We start from the raw sequence: 26,878 nt of genomic DNA on the forward strand, positions 1-26,878 counted from the left end.
CACAGAGGCTGTAGCTCAGAGACTACAGCACTGCAACTTGCAAGGGCAAATGCAAGGGCTCCCTTTGGCCTCTCCAAGTCCTGGCGCACCTTGAAAGTGGCAGTGGATATGCCACCAATACAGAGGCAGGAATATAATATTTACAAACATTAAAAATTCTCTGCCTTTGTCTTTGATCCATTTCAGCTCCTCTAGCTATCAAAATAATCTAGACAACTGCACAGATAATTGAATACTAGTTCTTTGTCCCATATTTATACATATTTACAGTTTTACTCCCATTCTATTTTTTTTATTGAAAAAAAAATTTCTGCCTCCTCCCAGCCTCCCATTTCCCTCCTCCTCCCCCCCACTCTTCTCCCCCTCCCTCTCCAGTCTGAAGAGCAGTCAGGGTTCCCTGCCATGTGGAAAGTCCAAAGTCCTCCCCCCTCCATCCTGGTCTAGGAAGGTGAGCATCCAAACTGGCTAGGCTCACACAAAGCCAGACATGAAGTAGGATCATAACCCAGTGCCATTGTCCTTGGCTTCTCAGCAGCCCTCATTGTCCGCCATATTCAGAGAGTCCAGTTTTATCCCATGCTTTTTCAGTCACAGTTCAGCTGGCCTTGGTGAGCTCCCAATAGATCAGCCCCACTGTCTCCATGCGTGGGTGCACCCCTCTCAGTCCTGACTTCTTTGCTCATGTTCTTCCTCCTTCTGCTTCTCATTGCCATCCCATTTTTTTGCCTTGCCTTAGTTTTTCCTTTTTTATTCTCTACTATTTATTTCTGAGTGCTCATTACTCACTTTTATGCCTGTGGTACATTTTTCTTACTGGGACACTCATGTGATCCCTTGTGTGCCTGGCCACACTTCTGTGCATTTTGGGTTTACCAGTTGCGCCCGTGTAGTAGCACCATATGTTGCAGACCAGCCTCAACACAAACTACAGCTGCCATGATAGGGGAGTGGGGATTAGAAATATACGAGTATGAAGATAGGAAAACAATGAAACAGAAAACATAGAATAGTACCAGAAGAGAGTTCCAGTGTATACTAAAATAGCTCACATTTAATTTCTAATTGCTTAAAATACCCTAACCCTAAGAGGTAAGAGTAAGATTTTTAAAAACTGCATTAAAACAATACGAAGAAATGAACAGACCAGTTGAAGGTTGTGGGTTACATTCATATTTAATAATCTGTTGCTAGAACAAAACAAGTCACACTCATACCCTAGACCAAAACATTCTATAGGTAAACCACTCCCTGAGTGGAATCCAATGTTATCTCCTTAAGGTGAACTAAAGACTTAGTTGGATCCCTAGACTTTTTTTTCAAAGTAGAAAAATATCTACTTCTCTATTCTTGAAATACAAGGTCTGGATATGAGCCACACCTATGGACAATAACTTTGAGAAAGCAGAACTCTCTGCTCTAAATCTAGGTGGGACCTTTGTTTGAGGTAGAAACAGATGGTAACCTGGAAGGAATAGAGGTAAGTTCCAACTCCCAGATCTTTTGTCAAGGTGGAAATAGGCTCACATAGATTGGGGCCTCTACACTCCAGTGTGTGAAAGTGGGATCTGTGCTGCAGGAGGTCCCTCTTCTTCAAATTGATGCCAGTATATCCTGTGGTTTAGGTGTTCTTCCTCCTTGTGCAGGTAGTTTCATGCTTTTGGTGGATACTGGCATAGCACTGATGCTCCTCCAGGGGTTGGCAGGGCTAAGACTCTAGTGGATCCAAATGCCATTGTGGGTAGAGAGGTGTGGGTGGAGGCTGCTCCCAGGTCTTCTGGGCTCTGGTGGTTGGGGTAAGGCACAGGATGTGTTTCTGGGGCCTATGTTCAGGAGATTAGGGCCCCCTAACTGGTGAGCAAGATGGGGGCAGGGCCTATGACCTTGTAATAGCAGATGCCTTGGGGGTAGTTGGGGATGTGGGGAGGCTACTTCCAGATCTCTAGGTCTACAATGGGTGTGGTGTGGCATGAGATGTGCCTCTGGGGACTATGGCCTAGAGTAAAGCCCTCCAGCTGGTGAGTCAGATAGTCACCTTTCCAAGTGGGGGTGGCACCCGTTTCTTCATACATCAAACTATACATTGAGCACACACATATCCTAGATAAGGCACAAGACAATATCATGAGGGAATATCTTCTTTACTGATTAAAATTTTTTATGATGTAAAGAGAGATTCATTTAGACTCAACTGTAGAGGTTCGAGTCTGAGGTTGGGCTTTTTTGTTGGCTTAGGCCAATGGTCACATATTGTGGGTGGAATGAATATTAGAATGAACACACATATCTCATTCCAGGACATAGACAGAATAAAGATGGCCCAGGGATTTAACATTGTCTTTGGGAAACATCTCAAGTGACATTAGAACTCTCAGATGCTTCATCCCTGCCCAACAGAACCAATCCAGGGACCATGCCTTACACATGGGCCACTAGAGAGCAATCATTTAACTATAACAAGAAACATTATGATTTCTGACACTTAACTTTTTAATACATCATTTGAAGTCCTCTTAGTTTAAATCTTATGATGTGTAATACCTTTCTGTGTGCTGTGAATGTTTTATTGTGATTGGTTAATAAAGAAGCTGCTTTTAAGCCGGGCGATGGTGGTGCACGCCTTTAATCCCAGCACTCGGGAGGCAGAGGCAGGCGGATCTCTGTGAGTTCGAGACCAGCCTGGTCTATAGAGCTAGTTCCAGGACAGGCTCCAAAGCCACAGAAGAAACCCTGTCTCGAAAAACCAAAAAAAAAAAAAAAAGAAGCTGCTTTTAGTCAATGTCTTAACAGAGTAGAGCTGGGCAGAAGATACAGGCAGAGATGTAGGGAGAGAGTAAGCAGAGCTGGGAAGAAGCCTTGTAGCTGTCTGAGGAAACAGACATCAGACACCAGATTGAACTTTACTGGTAGGCCACAACCATGTGGTAATACACAGATTCATAGAAATTGGTTAATTTAAGATATAAGAGCTAGCCAATAAGAAGCTTCAGCTGATATACCAAGCAGTGTTGTAATAATATATAGAGATTTTGTGTGATTATTTCAGGTCTGGCCATCCAGGAAACAAACAAGCAGCCTCCATCTAGAAAATGATGCACAAGTGTGTGGGGCTGATGACCTCCAACCACTTCAGATACAGATGCTTGTGTGTCCACTTGGGGTTGGGAGGAAAATAGCTGGGACCATGTCTGCAGTTCAGTGTCCCCTGCCTCAGCAGGCAGTGTGATCAGGTCTACTAAGAGTGCACAGGCAGGCGAGCATGGTGAATTCCGTCCTCCATACATACAGCTATTTCCTGGCCATGCAGTGTGCTGCATGACAGATTTTACTTTTTCACAAATAAAAAGTGTTTATGTGCTGCACGAGCTACCCAAAGTTGAGGTGGTGAGGAGGGCTCCCATCTGGCAGTCTCAGAGGCAGTGAATGTCTACCTTTGTCATGTTGGACTGAGCTAAGCAAAAGGCAATACAATCTTGGTCTTAGCCATGCCACCTAGCATTTTAAGAAGCACTGCTGGACAGAAAAGGATTTCACATATGCAGTAGGACAGATTCAGACATAAAAGACCTCGAAAAGAGACAGTGTGTTTTTAAAAATGTACATAGACTTGGGAGAGAGATGAAAAAGAGTATACATAGTTATAAAAAGAAGTAAATCATTTAAAAGATAAAACAACGTCTTCAAAATGACAGAGTACAGGCAGTTATAGATTAAATGAGTAAAGAAAAATAAGCCACATAAAGATGGATTATACACAGAGAATCTGAATTATGTATATTATTGTGTTTTCTTTGAATCTTTTGACTGTGAATGAGCTAAGTATAAAGAGACATTTTATTGTATGTGTTGCTAAGCTAAACCAACATGTATATTTTAAAGTTATTTTGACTTCAAATTTTGAGTCTAAATGATATGTCACTTTGAAAAAGAGGTTCTGCATTTTTATCAACAGAAGATGAGAACCTTTGGATTCCTTCCAGACTAATATGGTTCAATGGAACAAGACCCCCTGAAAGGTCTCTATAAACTCCTAAAATTACTTTGTCCAGCAAAATGAGGAAGCAGTATGGAGAGAGCTACACCCAAATTCCCAAATACTGTTTATAAATGTTTGTTTATCTTTAAAGGGAGATATGCTACAGACATGAATTCTTGGCATTGGTATGGATATTGGTTTATTGATACAAATTTAAGATCAATTCTGTTATTTATATTTCTACTCTTTATTAAGGTATTATGTTAGTGCAGCTCATTTAAAAATATAGTGTATAATTAAAAATATAGGTTAATAGATAATCACCTAAATAGTCAAACTTGTAGTCATCGTAATATATATATATATATATATATATATATATATATATATATATGTAGAGAGAGATTTCACTTAGATAGGTATTCCTCAAGCCTTTAAAAGATTATCAGAATATGGGATTTAAAATGTGTTAAGAGCTTAAAACTTTTCATTACAATGAGACACATATGCTCTTGGCAGCACCATTCTACTTCAAGAGGATGATGGGCAACAAAGAAGTTTCTTATGGCGTTTGTCAGCCATTTGGGCAAAAAAAATTGCTCTTTCCTGGACTGCTTGATGTTATGCTCTATGAGCTGGACATGCAGGACCCACAGAGAAATGACGGCTGTTGAATTTGCCTAAAGGTAAGATGTTTCTTTGGGGTTCCTCTTTCATGAAAGAGTCTGCCAAACATTCTGCAGGACATAGAAAAAGTGATTGACTCACTAGACATATAGGTGGAAATGTCTTTGAAATTTTCTGCTTCATGGGAAAGTCTGCCAGATACTATGGGCCTGTAGGCTGAAGTTACAGAAGAACTTTGGGTGACTGTCTAGGCAGCAAGATGTCTCTGTCATTTCTAGAGTTTTGCAAGTTGCTTACAATGTAATTCCTGTTCATTTAGCTAATATTATATTCTTCTGGAAGCTTTGATGGAGTTAAAAATTATAGTTATGGTTTTCCTTAGTTATGATAAAAGATAAAATAGATATAAATATTGTAATCATAATTTTTTCTTGATAAATGTTTTGTTGTATGTATTCTTGTTATGTTAAAGATAAAAACCTTCCTTATATTTAGACAGAAAAAAAGGAGGTGATGTGAAATTCCCCTCTGTATGCTGTGAATGTTTTATTTTCATTGGTTATAAAAAAGCTACTTTTGGCCAATGGCTTAAAAGAGTAGAGCTGAGTGGAAGATCCAGACTGAGATTTAAGGAGAAGGAGAAAGTAGGCAGAGTCAGGAAGAAGTCATGTAGCCACCGCAGGAGACAGATGCCAGACACTGGACAGAGCATTACTGGTAGGCCACAACCACATGCAATGCACAGATTAATAGAAATGGGTTAATTTATGATCTAGGAGTTAGCCAATAATAAGCTTGAGCTAATAATAGGCCAATCAGTGTTGTAATAATACAGTTTCTCTGTGATTATTTTGGTTCTAGGTGGCTGGAAAACAAACAAGCAGCCTTCACCTACAATCTTATATTTAAAAATCAAGTCAATCAAAGTATATACAAATATATTACAAGGATGTATGATGCTTTAGATTAACTTTGCACGCTATAAATTAGTGACACATGTTTTGAAATTTAACCAATTTTTATATTTTAATTAATATCTCTGCACTTCATATGATACAGTTTAATCACATTCATCTGACTCCCCTGCCCTGAATAACCAACATATCTGCCACAAATCCCTATGCCCACCAAAGTTAGCGTCCTCTATTTTATTAAGCTACTGAGACCAGTAGTAGAGCCATCTACTGAAGTACAGTTAGTCCACTAGGCAGCATTACCCTTAAAGAAAGTGGATTCTTCTGATCCCCAAAGCTACCTGCTGTCTATAGCTCTACTGGGGGCTTGTGAATCCCATCACCTTTTGTGCTAGAATATTTACTGGCTTGAACTTGTTTAGATCCTATACAAGCAGCCACAGTTGTGGACAATTCAACAATGCAGCCACCCTCTCACATATGGAAGACACTCTTGCACTCTAACCCTTCCTGACCTTTGTCCTTTAGAATCTTTTAGGTATGACCTCTGTTATAGTCCATGAGTTTTAAGGATATGGCAGAGGAGGAGTTGCAGAAAGGAATAACTATGACTGATTATGCTTGGAAAAGCCTGATGGAAAGCTAGATTTTGATCATCTTACATGTATATATGAAAATATGGACTACGTTGAGAATTATACAACTTTCAGAAGCCAAAGGTGTCTGATAAATAGCCCATTAACAGATGTAAGATATCTAAACTCAGATTTTTCATCAGAGTTGTCCTGAAGACCACATAAAAAACAGGATACTGCAATTGTTCTTGGTTTCTAATCATACCATGAGAGTAAGATCTTATTGCAGAAGACATTAAACATACTGTTTGTCACAGGGAAGTTCTGCTGCTTAAAGCTGATATTCGTCATGTCCAGACATCTCTGAGTTTTGCACAAATGGAAGAATCCTTTCCCCAAGCATGGCTTCCTATTCTCTGCCTGACCTTATTTGGAAGCTGTCCCTGAACTTAGATGCTTGACACATCTTAAGAGTGACCTTTAGCCAGGCTGTGTTGGTGCACACCTTTAATCTTAGCAGAAACAGAGGCAGAGGCAGATGGATCTCTGTGAGTTCAAGGACAAGCTGGTCTACAAGAGCTAGTTCTGGGACAGTTTCCAAAACTACAGAGAAACCCTGTCTCAAAAAAAGAGTGACCTTTAATACAGTTCCTTGCAAATTCTCTCCCCCTGCTACCCATATCCTAAAATGTGTTGTATTCCAATCTGTATGATGGGACTTTACTGATAAATGTAAGCAAATCATCCTATGAGCACCTTCTAGAAGATTCCCTGGCTTTTGTCCCCATCCTATATAGTGCCATCACTCCCTGAGATAAAATTAAGTTGTCTCACTGATATTGACTCAGGAATTTTTTTCTCTCATACTCACAGCTGTAAAAGCCCTGTTAACCATTCTGATCCCTTTGGCCTCGTTGCCTGGTGGCCAGTGTGCCATGAGAAAAATGGAGACCCCACAGTTGGAGCCGCTGAATGGGAATTTATAGAATGCACAGTTTGTGAGCAGCCCCCCCCGCACAGAGGGTAGTGGCATTTTTGACTGATACCGTGGTTCCAGGATCAGTCATCTCTCCTCATATGTTTGCTCTATTTTTCTTTGAGCCTTTGGAGGGAGTGGATACAATTTGTGAGCAATGGAAACAAACCCTGATGAAAGCTACACTTTGCTAATCTTTACATGTACATATGAAAATTGCTCTACATTGAAGATTGTGCGCCTTCCAGAAGCCAAATAAATAACCCTTTATTATATGCAGGATATCTACACTCAGATTGTTCATCAGACGTGTAAAGCAAAATACTGCCATTGATCTTGGCTACTAACTAAAACATGTGAGTAAAGTCCTCTTGCAGAAAACAGTAAACATATGGGTCATAGGCTATGTCAACAGTGTACTGACCAGGAAACTTTTTCCTTGATGGCAATCTTTTATAGTACTGGAAGATGCTTGAGAGGATTTTTTTGGGGGGTGGAGAGTAATCAACAGTCTTAACCAGCAGTTAATCCCATGAATTCCTATAATGATCAACATGGCAAAGGAGTGTATATATAGAATAGTGTCATGAATATTATGGGGGTAACAAACCACTTTCTGCTCATATTTCAAATCCATTCAGTGGGAGTAAACACATGCTGCATTTCAGGCCAACGACCTATGATTTTGGAGTTTACAGGCCCAAGAATGAACCTACTATTTATTATTCTGATAAATAGTCTTAATATCAAATTGCCTTCTAAATTTGAATCTTCTTTGAATACACTATTATATGTCTCAGATCTAAACAAAAGATTTTATTTGTGATGTGGATGTTGGTTAACTCATGAACTTACAACTCATCAAAATGTAAGGAATAATTGTTGATGGAATACTCAACTAATAATGATAAATTAAAGAATTTATAATTGAAACAATATTAACAAAATTAATAAAAATATTTATCAGAATTGAAATGAAACATATACTACTATTTTGGGTATGGGAAAACTTTAATATCAAAGAACATATGGATTGCTAATTAATCATTTTCCATTCATACACAAGAATGAAGTCTCTCTCAAGTCAATGAAAAATAATTGAAGATTCAGTCATGAACTATGGTAGATTAAAGTTATATTCATCTAGGTTTTCTTCAGGAGTAATTAAAATCCAGGTACTTAGAATGAACACCTTGAAGAACATATCAGAACTTGTAGTAATAGGGGCGGCGGGGCTGCGTTCCCAGCACCCCGGCCGCCTGCCGGGCTAGCTCAGTCGGTAGAGCATGGGACTCTTAATCCCAGGGTCGTGGGTTCGAGCCCCACGTTGGGCGCTAAAATGAAGGCATAAGTCACAAACAATGCCACACCAATTTGGGATTATGATTAATTGGGTGGTATTTATTTAAAGGGGAAAAAACTTACAGATCACTGTCCCAGGCAACAGCCCTCTAAGCAACCAGGAAAGGAGTCTAGTCGCCGGCGGAGCAGGAAGTGAAGAGAGAGAGGAGAGGGAAGTGGCCGCTTTTTTAAAGGGAGAGAGACCACGCCCCAATAGGCTGGTATCTCAGCGGTGATAGGCTGGAGGAGTGGGAGGACCTCCCGCAACAAGAACTTGAGATAAAAATCAACCTTCATTTATCTTCATTTCTTGATATAATTTTCAGGACAATAGGTTTTTCTGGAGTAAGAATCAATGTCTTTCCTAATTTCAAGGGAACCTAAAATAGTTAAAAAAATACATTGGTAAGTTCAATGAATCACTGAATTCCACTGAAGACTGATAGAACCAACATATTAAGAACAATAGCTACTTATTCCTGTGTTATCACATGGCTATTACCCTAGCATTCAGGATTTAAAAGAAGGAGGCAGAATACAAAATTAAGGCTTGCTGAGCTACATAGGATGTTCTGTATCACACTGAACCTCATGGACTGCTTCCTAGAAAGTAAGAAATCTATCATTATAGGTGAATAAATGACTTTTTGTCAATGTGGTGGTTTGATAAAACATGGCCACCAAAGCGGGTGGCACTATTAGGAGGAGGTGTGGACTTGTTCAAGAATGTGTGGTCTTGCAGGAAGTAAGTCACTACAGAGATGGGCTTTGAGGTATCATATGTTCAAGTCATGCCTATTGTCTCAAGCCACTTCCTCTTGCCTTTGGATTAAGATGTAGACTTCCCTGGTACCATTTCTGCCTTTACACCACCATACTCCCAGCTGTCATTCTCCCTAGAGTAAATCTCTGAAATTCTATACCACAACCTCAATAAAAATGTTTTGGTCTTTAGGAGTTGCCATGATCATATTGACTCGCCACAAAATAGAGATCCCTACTAAGACAAACACAGAATCTTGAATTACTTGCATTAAATATGAAAGCATGCTTCAATCTATTCATACTTCAACATACAAACTGACCACCTATTCTGTAAAAGGCCTGAAACAAAAATTGTATATGTCTTCCCTAGTAATATAAATTTTAACTAAAATGTAGAAGTTTGAACCTTGTAAAGAACATTTGTGAACACATAGAAAACACATTTTAACAGGTTATATAAAGTTAAGTTTTATTCAGTAAAACTGGAAAGACAACCACAAGGAGGTTTTGTACATGGCAAATGCTATTGTCTGACTCTGATTTCTAAAGAATTTCTAAAGAAATTTCTAAACCTTCCAAACTGATACTTGTGGGTTAATGATACTGGAAGGGCTTTGGCAATATTTAAGGTGTGAGTTCTCTGTATCTCTGTAATTCAAGGATGAAGCCGGGCGATAGTGGCACATGCCTTTAATCCCAACACTCGGGAGGCAGAGGCAGGTGGATCTCTGTGAGTTTGAGACCAGCTGGTGTACAGAGCTAGTTCCAGGAGAGGCTCCAAAGCCACAGAGAAACCCTGTCTTGAAAAAAAGAAAACAAAAAAGTGCCTCTACTAATTAGCATTAAAATTCAAGGATGGTGCTTAAAAAAGAATTTTCACTCATTTTACTAATTTTTAAAATGATATTGCTGTCAGTTTGTGGCAGAGATAGCCATCCAATAGAATAAGAATCCCATAGGAGCATAAAAATGTACAAACAGGTTGTCTCTTAGTTTAAGAAAGTCATCTTGTAGGTAGCTAGAGCCATCCTTTAGATTCCTAGACGCCTAAAACATACCTATGATCGTAATAAAATCATTCATCTGTATTGTGTTTGTGTATGGAACAGAAAGACAGCTACCCTCATGTTACCAAAGGGAAAATGACCATATTGTATTTCTCTTCTATGATGATAATCTACTGACTTGTGAGTGTCATTTAATACAAAAATCATAATGTTAAACTTCTTGGGCATTGCTTCATTTAAGTTAATGACAACACATTCTTAAGTTCTCCAGAGGAAACATTTCAACCATCTTTCTAAATGTGATACCTTCCATTAAAAGTACACACAGAAAAGATCTGAGGAATTGAATTACCAGGTGTATTTCCCATAAGAACATGTGTAAACTCAAATCACAATGGTGTGCTTGTATCCCTAGGCTGAGGATCTTTACTCTTTGATCACTGCTGTGAAATGCAGTCTGTTTTCTTAAGGCTGTGATCTCTCTTTAATCAGCAAGATTCCAGACCAGACCCCAAAATAAGAGCAATCATCTAACACAAAATAGACTTCATTGACTTAAATATTAAGGAGAAAAAATGGAGATAGAGCACAACATTGAGTGTGACATGAGGTGAGGGTGATCATGGGATAAATTATAATAAAAAAGTGAATGTTATCAAAATGAAATGTATGAATTCTTCAATAATTAATAAAATATTTTAAAGAATACATAAAAATGCATCTGTTAAAATAATTTTGTAAATTTTTTATATTTAGAATAGTTTTAAGATGTTTCAATGTATTTATTGGTGGATTTTAATATACAAAATGTCTTTAAGGAATCATTTTAAGTTTTGGAAAGAAGAAAATTAGGTGATTTAGAAATAGAGGATGCTTTAATGAATACAGAGAAAATAAAAATGGAAAGTGCATGTGTTAGTTAATGGGTTATGGGGGTAGAGGCAGTGGCAGCCGGAAGAGAGTATATCTAAAAGACAGGAGTAAATTTCACAGTGAAAACCTACTGAAAGTTCTTGGCTTGGAGGTAGCTTAGTTGATTTGAACTTGCAGGATAAGATATCATGATGGATGAAGAAGGAAAGAAAACACATGGTTATATAAAAATGTAGGTGGATGCCCGATTGTCTAGACCAGTGTCCCCAAAATACATGGAAAAGTGCACAAAATGGCTAAGCAAAGGAGTCTTTTATATTCATGAATAATGGTTTAATGTATGGATTTTTGTCTGTGTTTATTAATGGAAACTACTGTGGAACTTTGAAAGCCTTTGGATTGTTGAAGGATTTTTGGATAGACATTCTGATAGGACACAAGGATAATAGGTGACCATTATACCTCTTGGAAATGAAATTATATATATATATATATATATGTGTGTGTGTGTGTGTGTGTGTGTGTGTATAATTGTGTTTCAGATTAACTATATATATGTAAACATAATTTGAAAATTAATATATATTTATAATTTAAAAATATGTTCCATGGTTTGGGAGCCAGAGGGGGCAAGGATACTAGTGAACATGTACCAAACTATCAACTAAACATATATCATAGGGGCTTAGAGACTGAAGCAGCAATCATAGAGCCTGCATGGGTCTGTACTAGGCCTGTTGCATACATGCTGGGGTTGTTTAGATTGGGGTTTCTGAGGAACTCTTAGAAGTGGGAATAGGAATGGATGTCTCTGCTTCTTTTTCCTGCTTGTGGGGCAGATTTTGTGTCACTGGCTTGTTCCACCCAGCCTTGCTATAAGAGATTATGCCTAGTCTCATTGCATCTTGTTATGCCTTGTTCAGTTGATATCCCTAGGAGGTTTGATCTTTCTGAAGGGAAATGGAAGATCAATGGATCTTGGGGATAAGTGAGGTGAAGGGGACTTGGAGAAGGGGAGGAGAGAAAGAGGAGTGATGGGGGAGAGTCTTCTGGCTTGTGTTAATTTCATTGGTTAAATAAAGAGACTGCCTTGGCCCTTTAATAGGACATAAAATTAGGTAGGCAGAGTAAACAGAACAGAATGCTGGGAGAATGAAGCTGAGTCAAGGAGTCGCCATGATTCTTCTACCGGACACAGAGGCAGGTTAAGATCTTCCTTGGTGAGACACCTCGTGGTGATACAGGGATATTAGAAATGGGTTAGATCGATATGTAAGAGCTAGCCAATAAAAGGCTGGAACTAATGGGCCAGGCAGTGTTTAAAAGAATACAGTTTCCGTGTAATTATTTTGGGTAAAGCTAGCCGGGTGGCGGGATGCAGCCCAGCCCTGCTGCTGCAATTACAACAGAGGAGTCTATGGTAAGGATGTATTTAATCAGATGAGAATAAACAAAAGAATGTCTGTTCCATGTACGATATATACAAGTATAAAAAAATCCATAACAAAGTCTATTATTTTGTCGAATATTCATATAAAGGTAACAAAAAGAATTACTCAGCTTCAATAATACTATACATAATCATATAAGGAATATCTTCATTTAATATTCATGATCTTTCATTTAAACTTACATAAAGACTTATTGCTCCAGAACTCAATGGCCCAAGAGCCCACACATGGTTTTATAAAGATCTCTCAATAGAGAAAATATTAGGTAACAATAAAACAGTATAATCCATATATAAATATATTTATTCAATATGTATTATATATATTCAGTATTACATATACATATATGTTTATAAAATGCCTATAAATAAAAAACAAAAGCATACTAAAAAGGATATGTTCTGTCTCACCTCTGTTTTTTCACAAGGCAGCACGGAAAAGTTCTGCAGGATTTTGACAATAGAAAGCTTCATGTTAATGAGAGCAAACCTCATGCCAATGCAGCTTCTAGGCCCATATCCAAAAGGCAGGTATGTGCAAGGATTAATTCTATCTTTATTTTCCTTGCTGAACCTGGTATCACAGTTGAACAAGAACATGAATAATGAAACACGAAATGCACAAGAGCAACATGTTTGCAGTTTTCAGTTTTCACTTACATCCCTCTGCCAGCATCATACAGGGCACCTCAGGGTGTTCAATATTCCAGTCATGGAGTGTTTAATTCATTATGAGATTTGTAAGTTAATATTCTTTCTATAACTTTATGGTAAAGGATCTCCTAATGTTAAGAAGATGATGTGTCATGAATGCTCATTGGAATGAAATGTGTCTTTGAAATTTAAAATATTATAGATGTTGTGTGTTATCAGTGTGCAAACATCACAAAGTACTTGTGGGGGAGAAGGAAGGAATTGCCCTGACACTTGAGTTGGGGATTTGCTCACTGTGGATGGAGGAGATACATGTTAGCAATGAATTGTTTCTATTCCAATCCCTACTCTCCTCACCATCCTCTCTTTACTTCCTATAATTGTTTCATTCCATTCAGCCTAATCTCTTTCCTCTTCCTCATCCTATTTCTCTTCAGCCCCATTTTTCCTCACTACGGTCCTTTCACAAAATCTGTGACTACCTCACCCACCTCCAAAAGCCATTCGATGAAGTAGTTAGCAAGGACACAGCTGCTTCTCTACTCTGTTATCCCTGAATTTTGTGTCCATCCTTCCCATAGGGGAAATGCTGATTCTGGAAATGCTCTAGAAGACTTTTAACCATTTATTCTGTGAGAGTTATTAAGTATCAAGGAAAATTTATGAAACAATTTCTAAGCTATTTTATAGAACAGCTTTGGGGTCAGGTGAAGGTTGTATTGGTTTGTGTGTACAAGTTGAGCTTGGTGGAAAACTCTTGGGGAAGAGTACATACACACACATGATAGACACTGGGGTTTCTGTAGACTTCTTCTATACTATGTTTGATTACAATCATAATATTTCTTTACTTTTCTTTAAGACAGCGTTTCTCTAAGTAGCCTAGGCGCCTGTCCTGGAACTTGCTCTGAAGGCCTGGCTGGCCACAAACTCATAGAGATCTGCCTGCCTCTCCCTCTTGAGTGCTGGGACTAAAGGCATGTATTACCAATACCTGAACAGTAACAACATCTTTTTAACTTTTTCATTCCTCACTTCCTGGCCTAGTCACTGATGCTCCCTGAGTCTATATTATCTGAAAGTTGGAAAAACCATAGAAATGAATAATGAATGCTGTCTGATTCTATAGTCACTAAGAAAAAGTGTGTATATGTGATGGCTATATAGATGGGACATAGAATCAACCTGATCAGAAAATAGGAGCAAGTCAATTCTTCTTGACTAATAAGCACTATACAGAGAACAACTGCCAACACCAGAGATGCACGGCTAAGAATACAATATCTTAGGCATCCAGAACATTATGATAGAGGTGACTGTATGTATAAATTTTTGGTCTCCTAATTTAACTGCATCTATCTTAAACTATCATTTTCATATGAGGAGCATGATATGAATTAGACAGGTTCTTTATTGAAATATATATATATATATCCATACCGATACATATGAGCACCTAAATAATAATTTGAGAAAAAAAGAGGTTATGTACTTGAAGAAGTATGGAGAGAGGAATATAGGAGAGAAAGAGACTGAGCATATTAACCTTCTTAGAGAAGTCTGATTCTGTGTACATTCCCCCTTTCTGAGTCCTCATACCTTTCAGGACGGAACTGCTCAGGCTCTGGCCAGTATTTTGGATCTTGGTGTAGAGCATAAACAGGCATAATCACCACAGTCCCTTTGGGAATGAGTGTACCATTGATTTCAACATCTTTCTTATTGATTCTGCTAACCCTGTTACCAACAGGATATAATCTCATAGCTTCACTCACTACCATGTCAAGATATTCCATCTCTAGCAGGGCTTCATAAGTGGCAGGTGCCTAGGAAGATTAAAAAAAAGATTTTGCTAATTTGATATTTGAAACTAACTTTCATGCCAAACTAATAGAGTACTTTTATGTTTGTAGGAACTGCTCATTCAACCATATTAGTGGCTGGATTTATCACTGATAAGTTTACAATAGTCATGTGTGTTGACATGCTAAAGGGCCACCAAAATACATAAAGAAGTGAATACTGAAGAATATTCAGAGAAGCTTATACTTAGGTCCAAATCTTCAGTGTTCTTTTGTATGATTTTCCTTTTCAGTAATAATGAATGGCATATTATGTCAATCTCTTCGACATAAATTAGCTATTGAGGGTGTGATAACTTATAAAGGAAAGAGGCCACAAGTTCAGAATGTGGAAATATAATGTAAAGAATTGTACTTTCTTTTTTAAAACTCCATATCAATCCTTTCAGATGATAATTCACAGTTTTTAATCCTGTGTTTAAATTTAACATTACTATAAATGAGTAATTTGAATGTTCTTATTAATCAATGCCATAGTAAACAGGAATAGTATATAAAATTACAGTGACTAGCATCAATAAGATCTTTTTTCTTTGAAACTCATCATGGTTAAATGGATAAAATGGAGACTAATTGAGCAAAAATTTCTATTCTATTGAAAAGTCCAAACAACTCTATGCTTAGTTCCTGAAAAAGAACTTCCACTGGTGCTTAAAATGGTGTTCTAATAAATTTTAAACTTCCAATATCCCACAGCCTAGTCACCTGAGAAGGAGGTCTAGATTAAAGATTAGAAATTACTAGATTAGATTTGTTTGTGTATATCTGGGAGAGTAGTCCTGATGGTTCATTGATGTAGCAGGGTCCCACCAATTGCAAGTGGTACTGTATCCTTATGGATAAACTTGGGTTGTAGGAGAACATCTAAATGATGGTCAATGAGTGGACCAGAGAGCAGCCAGCATCCTCCATAGTCCATTCTCTGCTTCATTGGCTGTGAGGGAGTATCTTGGTCAGAAACATTGCTGAGTGGAGTGGCAAGCAGCCCTGTCTATAAACGACTGTCTTGAGTTCCCTTATTGACTTTCCTCAGTGAGAGATTATCCTGTGAAAACATAAGCTGAAGTAATTGTTTACTTCCCATAGTTGTTTTGGGTCATGGTATTTGTTACAGTGATATAATGAAACAAAAACAGAGGATGAGGATCAAGCCTGAAGATGCTTTGAGTGCACCTCACTGACAACATAGCCGATCCCAGAATATAGGTACCTTGTTGACTGAGGTTTCTGTCCTGCCCGGTTCCTGCAGTCATTAAGTCCCAAACAAATCACACAGAGGTCTTCATTAGTTATAAACTGATTAGCCCATTAGTTCAGGCTTCTTATTTACTAATTCTTATAACTTACATTAGCCATAATTCTTGTCTGTTAGCCACATGGCTTTGTACTTTTTTGGCAACGCAGTCTTACTTCTTCTGTGGCTCGGTCACGGCTGCAGACTGCAGGATCATCTTCCCAGAATGCTCCTATTCTTATTGCCCCACCTATACTTCCTGACTGGCTACCGGCCAATCAGCATTTTATTAAACAGGTCAAGAAACAAATGTTTACAGGATAAAACTGTTGTTCTTCCCAGAATGCTCCTATTCTTATTGCCCCACCTATACTTCCTGACTGGCTACCGGCCAATCAGCATTTTATTAAACAGGTCAAGAAACAAATGTTTACAGGATAAAACTGTTGTCCCACAGTAAGTACCTCACATCTCATTGCATCCAATTTTGGGCAGAGATGAGAAAACAGCTCATATGATATGTAGCTGTCACTTTGTGAGATACTGAAGCTACCATAATGGAGAGGTGAACAGTGTAGCTTGAAAGCCACCATGATCTGCTTTGTTCAAACTGAATTATGTGAGCAATAATGAGAATAGCTGAATCAGTCTGCCCAGCAGAGACAACACAAGTGTCCATTAACAACAGTCAGACAACAGCATTCCCACTAAAAATATTAGACGTGTCAGGTCACTTGTTTGAGGTTCTAGGGGAATGCCTCAGTGGTTAACAGCATTGTTGGTTCTTGCAGAGGATGTGGGCTCAGTTCACAGTACCCACATGGTGAGCATATTTCCTAGAACTTTAGTTCCTGGGAATCTGATGCCCTCTTCTGGCTTACTCACATTTCAGACATGAACATGAAAAACAGATAAATGTATGTAGGCAGAACATCCATTTAAGTTTAAAGAAAATACTTGTCTGACACGTGCTTATCATTAAAAATCTAAAGAGATTTTATGCATGGTTTAGACTGTGTTATGTAGTTAGAAATAGTAGATGTTACAGACTCTGTACAGATTTACAGAGATTAATTTTTCTGTACATATACTTTCCCTCTGTTGAATTTTCAGACACTATTGCTGAAAGAATCAGTTCTTACTGTACTAACTATAATTCCAATTTCAAGTATGGAATTTTTTTCATGTTGAGGTTTCACCTTTTCCCTCTATCTCCAGGCACTATCAACTCACCTTCTTGGGTAGGGCTAAATCAATTTCATGCTGGAGTTTCTTTTGGACATCAGAATGAGTTGACAGTAAATACATAATAAAGGAAAGAGTAGTGCTTGTAGTCTCATAGCCGGCAAAAATAAATGTGATTGATTGGGCCGTGATCTCCATATCAGAAAGAGCTAAAATAAAATTAGACATTGTGTGTCAATTACCAAGACTGATGCCTACATAGACACTTCACCTATTTTATTCTACCATATTTGGTACAGTAAGATACTCTGCACTTTATCTATAATGATGTTCTGCCTGCCAGATATGCAGAACAATGTTGATACAATACTTGTGGGAGTAAAAACTAATAACTTATTTGACTTAAGACCTACTTCATGAGATGGAACCAAGACTTGGCACTATTCAATTGACCAACAACCTGGGACTAGATAGAGTGGGGATCAAGGGCAAAATTCAACAATACTGGTGTAATAGAAAAGAAATGATTTGACTCATTGATATTTCACTATTCTTGTAGATCAGCGCCTTGATCAGTCATCTTCAGAGAAGCTGCCTCCTGCAGCATGTAGGAATAAATGTAGAGAACCATAGCCAGATATTAGACAGAGAGTGACAGTCTTTGGAATATTCAACTCTAAAGGGGATGTCTCCACTAAATACCTTTCTTCAAGACTCAGCAACTTCCATCAAAAAGAAGTCAAGAAAAGTATAAGAGCCAGGGGAGGTTGAAAAAATAAGAATACAAGGCCTTTGAAATCAACATGAATAAAACTCATAGAACTCACAAAGACTGAGGCAGCATGGATAGGGCCTCCATGGGCCTCCACTAGTTCTTCTCTTCATATATTATGGCTTCCAGTTTTGTATTTTTGTGGGATTCCTGAGTGTGCAAAAGAGTGGTTTCTGACTCTTGTGTATTTCCTTAGAATCTTTTTTTTCTGTTGGCATGTCTTTCCCAACTTTGATATGTTAGTTTTTTTGTCTTATTATAGTTTATTTTGTTACATTAAAATTATGAATGAAAATATAAAAACCTAGCTACTGGTGAAAAGGTTAACAACTGAACTGTCCTGTTGGGGGAGGGAATATCAGTTTTCTTCAGTAGAATGATACTGCACATATCAACTACTTCAGAGCATGCCTCATGTTCAGGAGTAGATGCCCAACATACAATGGACACCTCAGTTTGTGAGTGAATTTGTGTGTGTGTGTGTGTGTGTGTGTATGTGCACATGCATGTCTGTTCATGTACATGCGTGCTTTGATTAGGTTAATTTGGTGTTTGATTTTTTTGTATAGTTTTATTTATTTTACTGATTTGGGGTAATTTTGTTCTTACATTGTTTTTTTATTTGCTCTTAGGAAAAAAATATAGTTGGGTGGGTGTGGAGATCTGGAAGGCCTTGGGAGATGGAAAGAATATGATCACAATATATTTAAAATTAGAAATTGTTTTTAAAAGTACCAAAATTTGTTACTGACTTCAAATATGCAATTAACAATGGGATTTAATATTAAAAATTTCCAAAAGATACTTTGAGGTACTAATGTATGAATAGAAGCAGTACTCTGAAATACTAAATACAAACACAGTGAATAAAACGTTAGAGAGGAAACATGTTATAAACACCAGTTTTCTTCTTTAATGTACTGTTATTGTAAAAGGAAAAATACATTTCCACAGTCCCTTAGGCTAGAGAACACACTTCCAATGATTGAACTGTAGTGAGGGTAGTATTTTGAGACTGTTCTTCCTGTTTGGATGCTGTGGAAACAGATTTGCAGGTAGAGGATCTGATTCAGTGACTCTTTATGAGGTTGAGACTCAACATTGGACTCATGCAGGTGACCCCGTATTATTGAAGGCTTTTGGGGTATGAAAGACATAATCAAAATAGATCTTCAGATTTTAATTTTTTAATTAAAATATTACTTCATTTCCTTTTTTTCTCCTCACTCCTCCAATTTTAATGCCACACATTTTTCCCCAAATTTAGCAAGGAGTACTTTAACAATTTTTATTAATATAAAAATAAAAAAATCATATAAATACAATGTGCTGAGTTTTGCCTAGCCCTCTTGTATTTGTTTCTGGGTTGACCATTTAGTATTGGAAAAACAATCATAGACTCATTCCTGATGAAAACTAATTATCTCTCTCTCAGCAGTTGTTATCTATCTGTACCTCTTGAACTAAAGTGGGTTTTCATGAAATTTTCCCCATCTATGTTGGAATGTCAGCTGTTGTTGGGACAATTTAGGTCTTGTTTAGGCATTTGTGCTGTTGAGAATGCATGGTTGTGGCTTTCCTGTCATAGATGGAATGTACAATAATTCGGTATTTTCTTTATGCATATACTCCATGATTTTAGAAAGTTCCTCAGACTGATGCTTTTAAAGTACATGTCTATGTCTCGTTGCAATTTAACAGGATGCCTTCTCTGCTTAAATGACCCAGTCAACATTTCAAAGACAAGTCTCTCCCTCTGTGCTTCTCTTTAGACCGTAAAGCAGCCTTTATTACCTTTATGGTACTTCACATCTTTCAAATTCTGGGAGTTTGAAACATCACCTGAAGAAAATCCACTCGGTGCTTATAAGAGACAGAAATATCAAAGTCAGAAGTTGCAATGTTAAGTCAAAAATGAATATGAAATGGAGACCTTAAATTCTTTTATGAATAATGACTTATTTAAGGCCAGTCTATGGTTAAGTTTGCCTAAATCACCAGTTACAAAAACTGTTAAATACAGATTTTGGAGAACAAGAAGTCTATCATACTCTAGTATCATGCTCCCATGTCCAACACCTTTTCTCGGGGATTTTCCTCATTCTCAGCATCTGAAGTTACTGATGACAGACCCCTGACTGGATGGTTGCCAGTTTCATTTTCTGTCATATGCATTTGTTTAGCAAAATGTCCTGAATATCAACCTGTAGTTTACTTAACATATTCTTAAATAATATCCCATATTTTTTGATGGCTGTTTCTGAAGCTCATTGTTGGATTTTATGTGATTATGTGCAAATATTCCAAATATCCAGAGTAATAAAAATTTGATTAGATACTGATTCTTTGGCATCTTACTGACAGTTACTTTCTGCCATGCACTGGTCTCATTAGGCAAACCTGTGTTATTCAAGTGGCACTCTTAATGCTCAAAGTAATTGCACAACTCAATGGCAAGCCACAACACAGATTAAACAGAATGAATTCATCAAATATCTTAATGAAATTTTCCATAGGGAATTTTTGACCTGTGACAGAATTGCCTTGAAATTGAAATAAACTTTTTATACATTTTACCTCGTGGTTATCTTTTAGCCGATCTTTTTTTGCTTTATTCACAAAATTTTGTAAAAAACTTGTAGCATCACTAGGAAAAATGCAGATATTTAGCTTTTCATACAGTCCTTTAAGGAATGGAAAGAGTGCTATAGAGAAAAAGAAATACCATGATGAAAATGTTAACTTAACCTATTGGCAGTTACTTTATTCATCAATGTTAAAAACTGTATAATTAAAAAAATAAAACAATCAAATCATGTAACAGAAACAAAAGGCAGAAACAAGCTAAAAAATACAATTGCAATATACATAAAGCTTATATATCACATCTGAATATGTTAAATCTTTTAAATAAATTCATTTATTTATTTTATATCCTTTCTACAGTATCTCCTCATTCCTCTCCTCCAAATACCGCCCCGCACTCCTTGTTCATACCCGGCAATCTGTTCCACCTTCTTTTCTGTTTAAAAGGGCAGGTCTCCTATGACTGTCAACAAAGCAAGGCATATAAAGTTGCAGTAAGACTAAGCACCTCCCTATACATTAAGGCTGGGCAAAGTGACCCAGTATGAGGAGTAGGTTTCCAAAAGTGAGTAAAAGTGTTGGAGACAGCCTTTGTTCCTACTGATAGGAGTCCCACAAGAGGATCATGCTACACAACTGTAACATACATGCAGAGTGCCTAGATCAGTCCCATACAGGCTTTCTCATTGGCAGTTCAGTTCCTGTCAGCCTGTATGAGCCGAGGTTATTTGATTCTGTGAGTTTTCTTGTAATGTTCTTGACTCCTTTGTCTCCTATCATCCTTTTCTCCCTAATCTTCAGGATTGCTTGGGCAGGAGAGTAAGACCACGCAAATATTGCCTAGAGTGTCAGGACCTACAGACCTAAGATAGAATCAAACATAACAGGAGAAAAAATATCTTTGTCAGTGTAAAGATGTTGAAGTCTTAATAAAAACATGTATACAAAAATACATTTTCTCCACAGAAATTTAGTATGGACTTCTACTTAAATATTTAGAGAAAACCAAAACCAATTCTTCACAGATGTCCAAAACTTACAAAATTACAGAAAGATTCAGAATTCATTTTAAAGGCTAATACTATCTTCTTAGTCATACCAGAATATGTCATGCAAAGTAAAATTGTATCAAATGTGACTTATACATAATATTGGAGACTTCATCAATAAAATACTTTCACCTTGATGCATGCTATCCAAAGAGGTACAAATAGAATAAAATCAAATTGCACACAAACACATTGAATGAAATAATCTGAAAATTAAGAACAGGGTCTCAATGTTCAGGGAATTCTCTTAACTTGATAAAATATTGTCTATGAAAACAAAGAGTTTACACAGAAATTTACAGAGAAAATATTTCCCATTGAGTAAAAATAGAGACCATGATAGCTTGTTTTCTTTATCTTCACCACTCCTCAGTAACTATAACCAAAAAGCAGGTTTGTATGTCTACCAGGGTACAGCATCAATATACAAGGATACACAAGCTACAACCATGAGATCTGGCACAGTCATTATTACATCCCTCTTAGTGCTGAGGGGGAGAATCACATTTTTGAGGAGCAGACTAAATTACTAAATATAATCTGGAATAAAAAAAACAAAAATTTCATTGTTAATGGTGACATAAGCAGCATTAGGTATGCTAGCAAAGCATGGTACCACGAAGTTTCATCCCTGGGTCCTGTGTTTGAAGAAGAATCTTGCTCTTAGGCTTAGTAGGTCAAGAATTACAGTCATCCTGCCTCTATATCATTACCACAGGAATTCAAAGCATTCACTGATACAACTGACACAAAAACTGCTCCTTTAATTAATTGTATGCATATTTAATGGAACAAAACAAGCCCAATGTGAAATTAGCAAAAAAAACACCATTCACAAAATCATTAAACATAGTCATAGCCCCCACTACACACTCATCCTCCTCGCCCCATAACCTTCATTAGGCTGAGCCAGGACACATCTTGATGATGAAACTCAACATCAAATATATTCTTGGAGCAGGACTTAGTGAAGAGAATAATGCAGAGAGGGTCCTCCTTTGATGAGATAACCTGATATTCTGACCAGGATATTTTCTTATCTAAATTTTTCCACAGTCTTACTCTCCACTACAGCTATTTATTTTTTTTACCATGTCCAATGTCAATATAGATTCCTGCTTTTCTCACTTTTATGTTATATGATTTCTTTGTTTAACAAAGCTTTTTCTATAACCTTTCTTCCTTTTTAGAACATAGACTGGTCTCATTCCCAGTATCTCTGTGACTCAGCTTTCTGAGAGATGAGACTGTTTTATACGATATGAGTGCACAGCTTTAATCTTCTGATTCCAGTCTGCATTTAAACAAAATTTCCACATCTTTCCTCATCTTTTTCTTGTCTCTATCTTTTTCTTTCTATATACTCATACCTCCTCTATTTCCTACTAAGAAACATTCAACTAACTGTCACTAGTTCCTCCAAAGTTTACTTCTTACTTTTCTTTCCTTCTTTTCTCACTTATAGTACAAATAGCTAAATAGTAGATAGAGAATTGAATATGCCTTAGTTGCTAAAATATTTGGAACTTAAAGACTTTCTAATGATAGCTTCTTAATTAACCACTAATATATTTTTATGGCAGTCTTACTGATGGATAACAACTCATGTTGAAGACATTGATCAACTGACTGAGAATGACTGAGTGGAGATCTTGGAGCCCTGAACACAAGGCTAACAGGAGAAAACTCATCTCAACTCTACTCATAGCTAGACTTCCTTTAACACAAAACATTCCCACTGAAGGAAGAAAGATGCTATGAATTAAATCAACAAGAAACTTCTGAAACCTATGAACACCTGATTTTTGACAAAGGAGCTAAAAGTATACAATGGAAGAAAGAAAGCATCTTCAACAAATGGTGCTGGCATAACTGGATGTCAACCTGTAGAAGAATGAAAATAGATCCATATCTATCACCATGCACAAAACTCAAGTCCAAATGGATTAAAGACCTCAATATCAATCTGAACACACTGAACCTGATAGAAGAGAAAGTGAGAAGTACTCTACAACACATGGACACAGGAAACCACTTCCTACGTATAACCCCAGTAGCACAGACAATAAGGGCAACATTGAATAAATGGGACCTCCTAAAACTAAGAAGCTTCTGTAAAGCAAATATAACTGTCATTAAGACAAAACAACAACCTACTGACTGGGAGAAGATCTTCACCAACCCCGCAACAGACAAAGGTCTGATTTCCAAAATATATAAAGAACTCAAGAAACTAGACTTTAAAATGCTAAGTAACCCAATTAAAAAATGAAACACTAAACTGAACAGAGAATTCTCAAGAGAATTTCAAATGGCCAAAAGACACTTAAGGTCCAGTTCAACCTCCTTAGCAATCAGGGAAATGCAAATCAAAACAATTTTGAGATACCATCTTACACCTATCAGAATGGCTAAAATCAAAACCACCAATGATAGCCTTTGCACAATGGAATATGGAGTAAGTGGAACACACATCCATTGCTGGTGGGAATGTGAACTTGTACAACCACTTTGGAAATAAGTGTGGCGTTTTCTCAGGAAATTCTGGATCAACCTACCCCAGGATCCAGCAATACCACTCCTGGGAATATACCCAAGAGATACCCTATCATACTAGAAAAGCATTTGTTCAACTGTGTTCATAGCAGCATTATTTGTAATAGCCAGATCCTGGAAACAACCTGGATGCCCCTCAATAGAAGAATGGATAAAGAAAGTTTGGAATATGTACTCATTAGAGTACTACTCAGTGGCAAAAAACAATGACATTGTGAATTTTGCATGCAAATGGATGGAAATAGAAAACACTATCCTGAGTGAGGTAACCCAGACCCAAAAAGATGAATATGGTATGTACTCAGTCATAAGTGGATTCTAGCCATAAATAAAGGACATTGAGCCTATAATTCGTGATCCTAGAGAAGCTAAATAAGAAGGTTAAGCCAAAGAAAAACATAGTTATTTTCCTGGAAATTGAAAGGAGACAAGATTGCCAGGCAAACATTGGAAATTTCGGGGTGGTGGTGAGGTGGGGTTAAGGGGAGATGGGGAGAAAAAAGTGAGAAGGGGAGAATGGGGAGAGCTTAGGGGAATGGGACAGTAGGGATGAAGGAAGGGTGGTTATGAGAGCAGGGAAGTATATATCTTAATTAAGGGAGCCATTTTAGGGTTGGCAAGAGACTTGACTCTAGAGGTGTTCCCAAGTGTCCATGGACATGTCCCCAGATAGTTCCTTGGGCAGCTGAAGAGAGGGAGCCTAAAATGGCTCTATCCTATAGCCATACTGATGAGTATCTTGCATATCACCATCTGGTGATGGATGGAGATAGAGACAGAGACCCACAATGGAGCACTGGACTGAGCTCCTAAAGTCCAAATGAGGAGCAGAAGGAGGGAGAACATGAGCAAGGAAGTCAGGACCGCGAGGGGTGTGTCCACCTACTGAGACGGTGGGGCTGATCTAATGGGAGCTCACCAAGGCCAGCTGGACTGGGACTGATGGAGCATGCGATCAAACCGGACTCTCTGAACATGGGGGACAATGAGGGCTGAATGAGAAGCCTAGGACAATGGGACTGGGCTTTGATCCTACTGCATGTATTGTCATTGTGGGAGCCTAGTCTGTTTGGATGCTCACCTTCCCATACCTAGGTGGATGGGTGAGGACCTTGGACTTCCCACAGGGCAGGGAACCCTGACTGCTCATTGGAGTGGAGAGGGAGGGGGAGGGTGATGGAGGGGGGGAGAAATGGGAGGAGGTGGAAATTTTTAATAAAATAAAAAATATGCATCAAAAAAAGAAAACTTCTGATGCAAACTCAGATGGAAATATCTCAGCAGTACAGCACTAGTAAGTTGAAAAACCAAACCAATTTTCCTTCAATAATTATTAAGTTAATAGCAACTCTTAAGAAGATAAGCAGACATAACTCCAGATTAGAAATCAAAATGATTATTCATTTTTTTCAAAAAATTCAAATAGCACATGCCTATCTTCTGAATAATACCAAGAAAATACTAAATGCTGAAAGAATTAAGGAAATTGAGGCAACATATTAAAATAAAATTTCACAAAAAGATTGAATACAGAAGGGAGACAACAATGAGATGATGACAGAAATGAAAAATTTAATAACTCAAATATAAGATTCAGTGGAAAACATCAAAGAAAAATGAGTAATATATGAGAAAAGATGAGGACTGAGAGACAAGACAGAGGAATAGGACCATTCAGTTATGGTTAGTGATCAGTTTGCTCAAGAGGGTAGGTAATACTTGTGAAGGCTTTTGGGAGATCAAGAAAAAGTCTGTGCGTTTCAGCATAGAGAAATGAAAAAATCTTCATGTCAAAGTCATATAATATATTCCCAATAAGAACATAGAAGAAAACTTTCCAAACCTAAGAAAGACATTTCCATGTAGATACAAAAGTGTAGGGAGAACATCACATAGACAAGAGCAGAGAAGAAACATCCTATGTTGTATTAAAGGTAAAAGCTCACAACACACAGAATAAAAAAAAAGTGTACTGAAACAAGCAAGAGGGAAGCAAAGTAGATACATCAGTGTCACAGCTGAATTCTCAGTGCAAATCATGTAAGATCAGAGGGCTTAGAAAGATGTATTTCAGCCTATGAAAATCAAGACCTGCTGAAAAATATTAACATACCAACAAACTATTTATGATAATCAAAGAAGAAAGAAAAATCATTTGGGATAAGTCAGGCTAAATGATTTTAGCCATGTTACAGAACACACTGGAAGGAATATTTCATCCTGAAGAAAAATATAAACACATTCAAGAGTCTTGAGGGGAAAAACAATACTAAGGCAGTTGTTAAGGAAAAGACATTAAAGAAAATATAGACAGAAGGAAATCAGCAATGTAACAAGAATTAAATTACATTCATTTAAATTTCATTCCAATGATGGAGGGATGGTTCAGTACATGTAAATGTATAAATATAAATTCTGACATAAACGGGCTCAAGGCAGAAATCATAGGTTTTATTCATATTTAACAACTCCACATTAA

The 26,878-nt window shown here is 37.5% G+C and overlaps 1 protein-coding gene across 1 annotated transcript in view; it reads right to left on the reverse strand.

Moving 5' to 3' along the window:
* Nucleotides 1–8,549: 8,549 nt before the first annotated feature.
* The window catches only part of LOC121445965 (cytochrome P450 3A6-like), a 54,337-nt gene continuing 36,008 nt past the window's right edge, over nucleotides 8,550–26,878 (reverse strand). Inside the window, 7 exon segments of the mRNA XM_041648171.1 lie at nucleotides 8,550–8,786; nucleotides 12,913–13,075; nucleotides 14,755–14,981; nucleotides 17,485–17,645; nucleotides 20,003–20,039; nucleotides 20,042–20,071; nucleotides 20,786–20,913. Coding sequence (XP_041504105.1) covers nucleotides 8,700–8,786; nucleotides 12,913–13,075; nucleotides 14,755–14,981; nucleotides 17,485–17,645; nucleotides 20,003–20,039; nucleotides 20,042–20,071; nucleotides 20,786–20,913 — 833 coding nt within the window. The 3' untranslated portion in view covers nucleotides 8,550–8,699.

This window comes from Microtus oregoni, unplaced genomic scaffold (genome assembly GCF_018167655.1).
Source record: "Microtus oregoni isolate MIOR12 unplaced genomic scaffold, Mior012 000003F_ref0000135, whole genome shotgun sequence".
NCBI lineage: Eukaryota > Metazoa > Chordata > Mammalia > Rodentia > Cricetidae > Microtus > Microtus oregoni.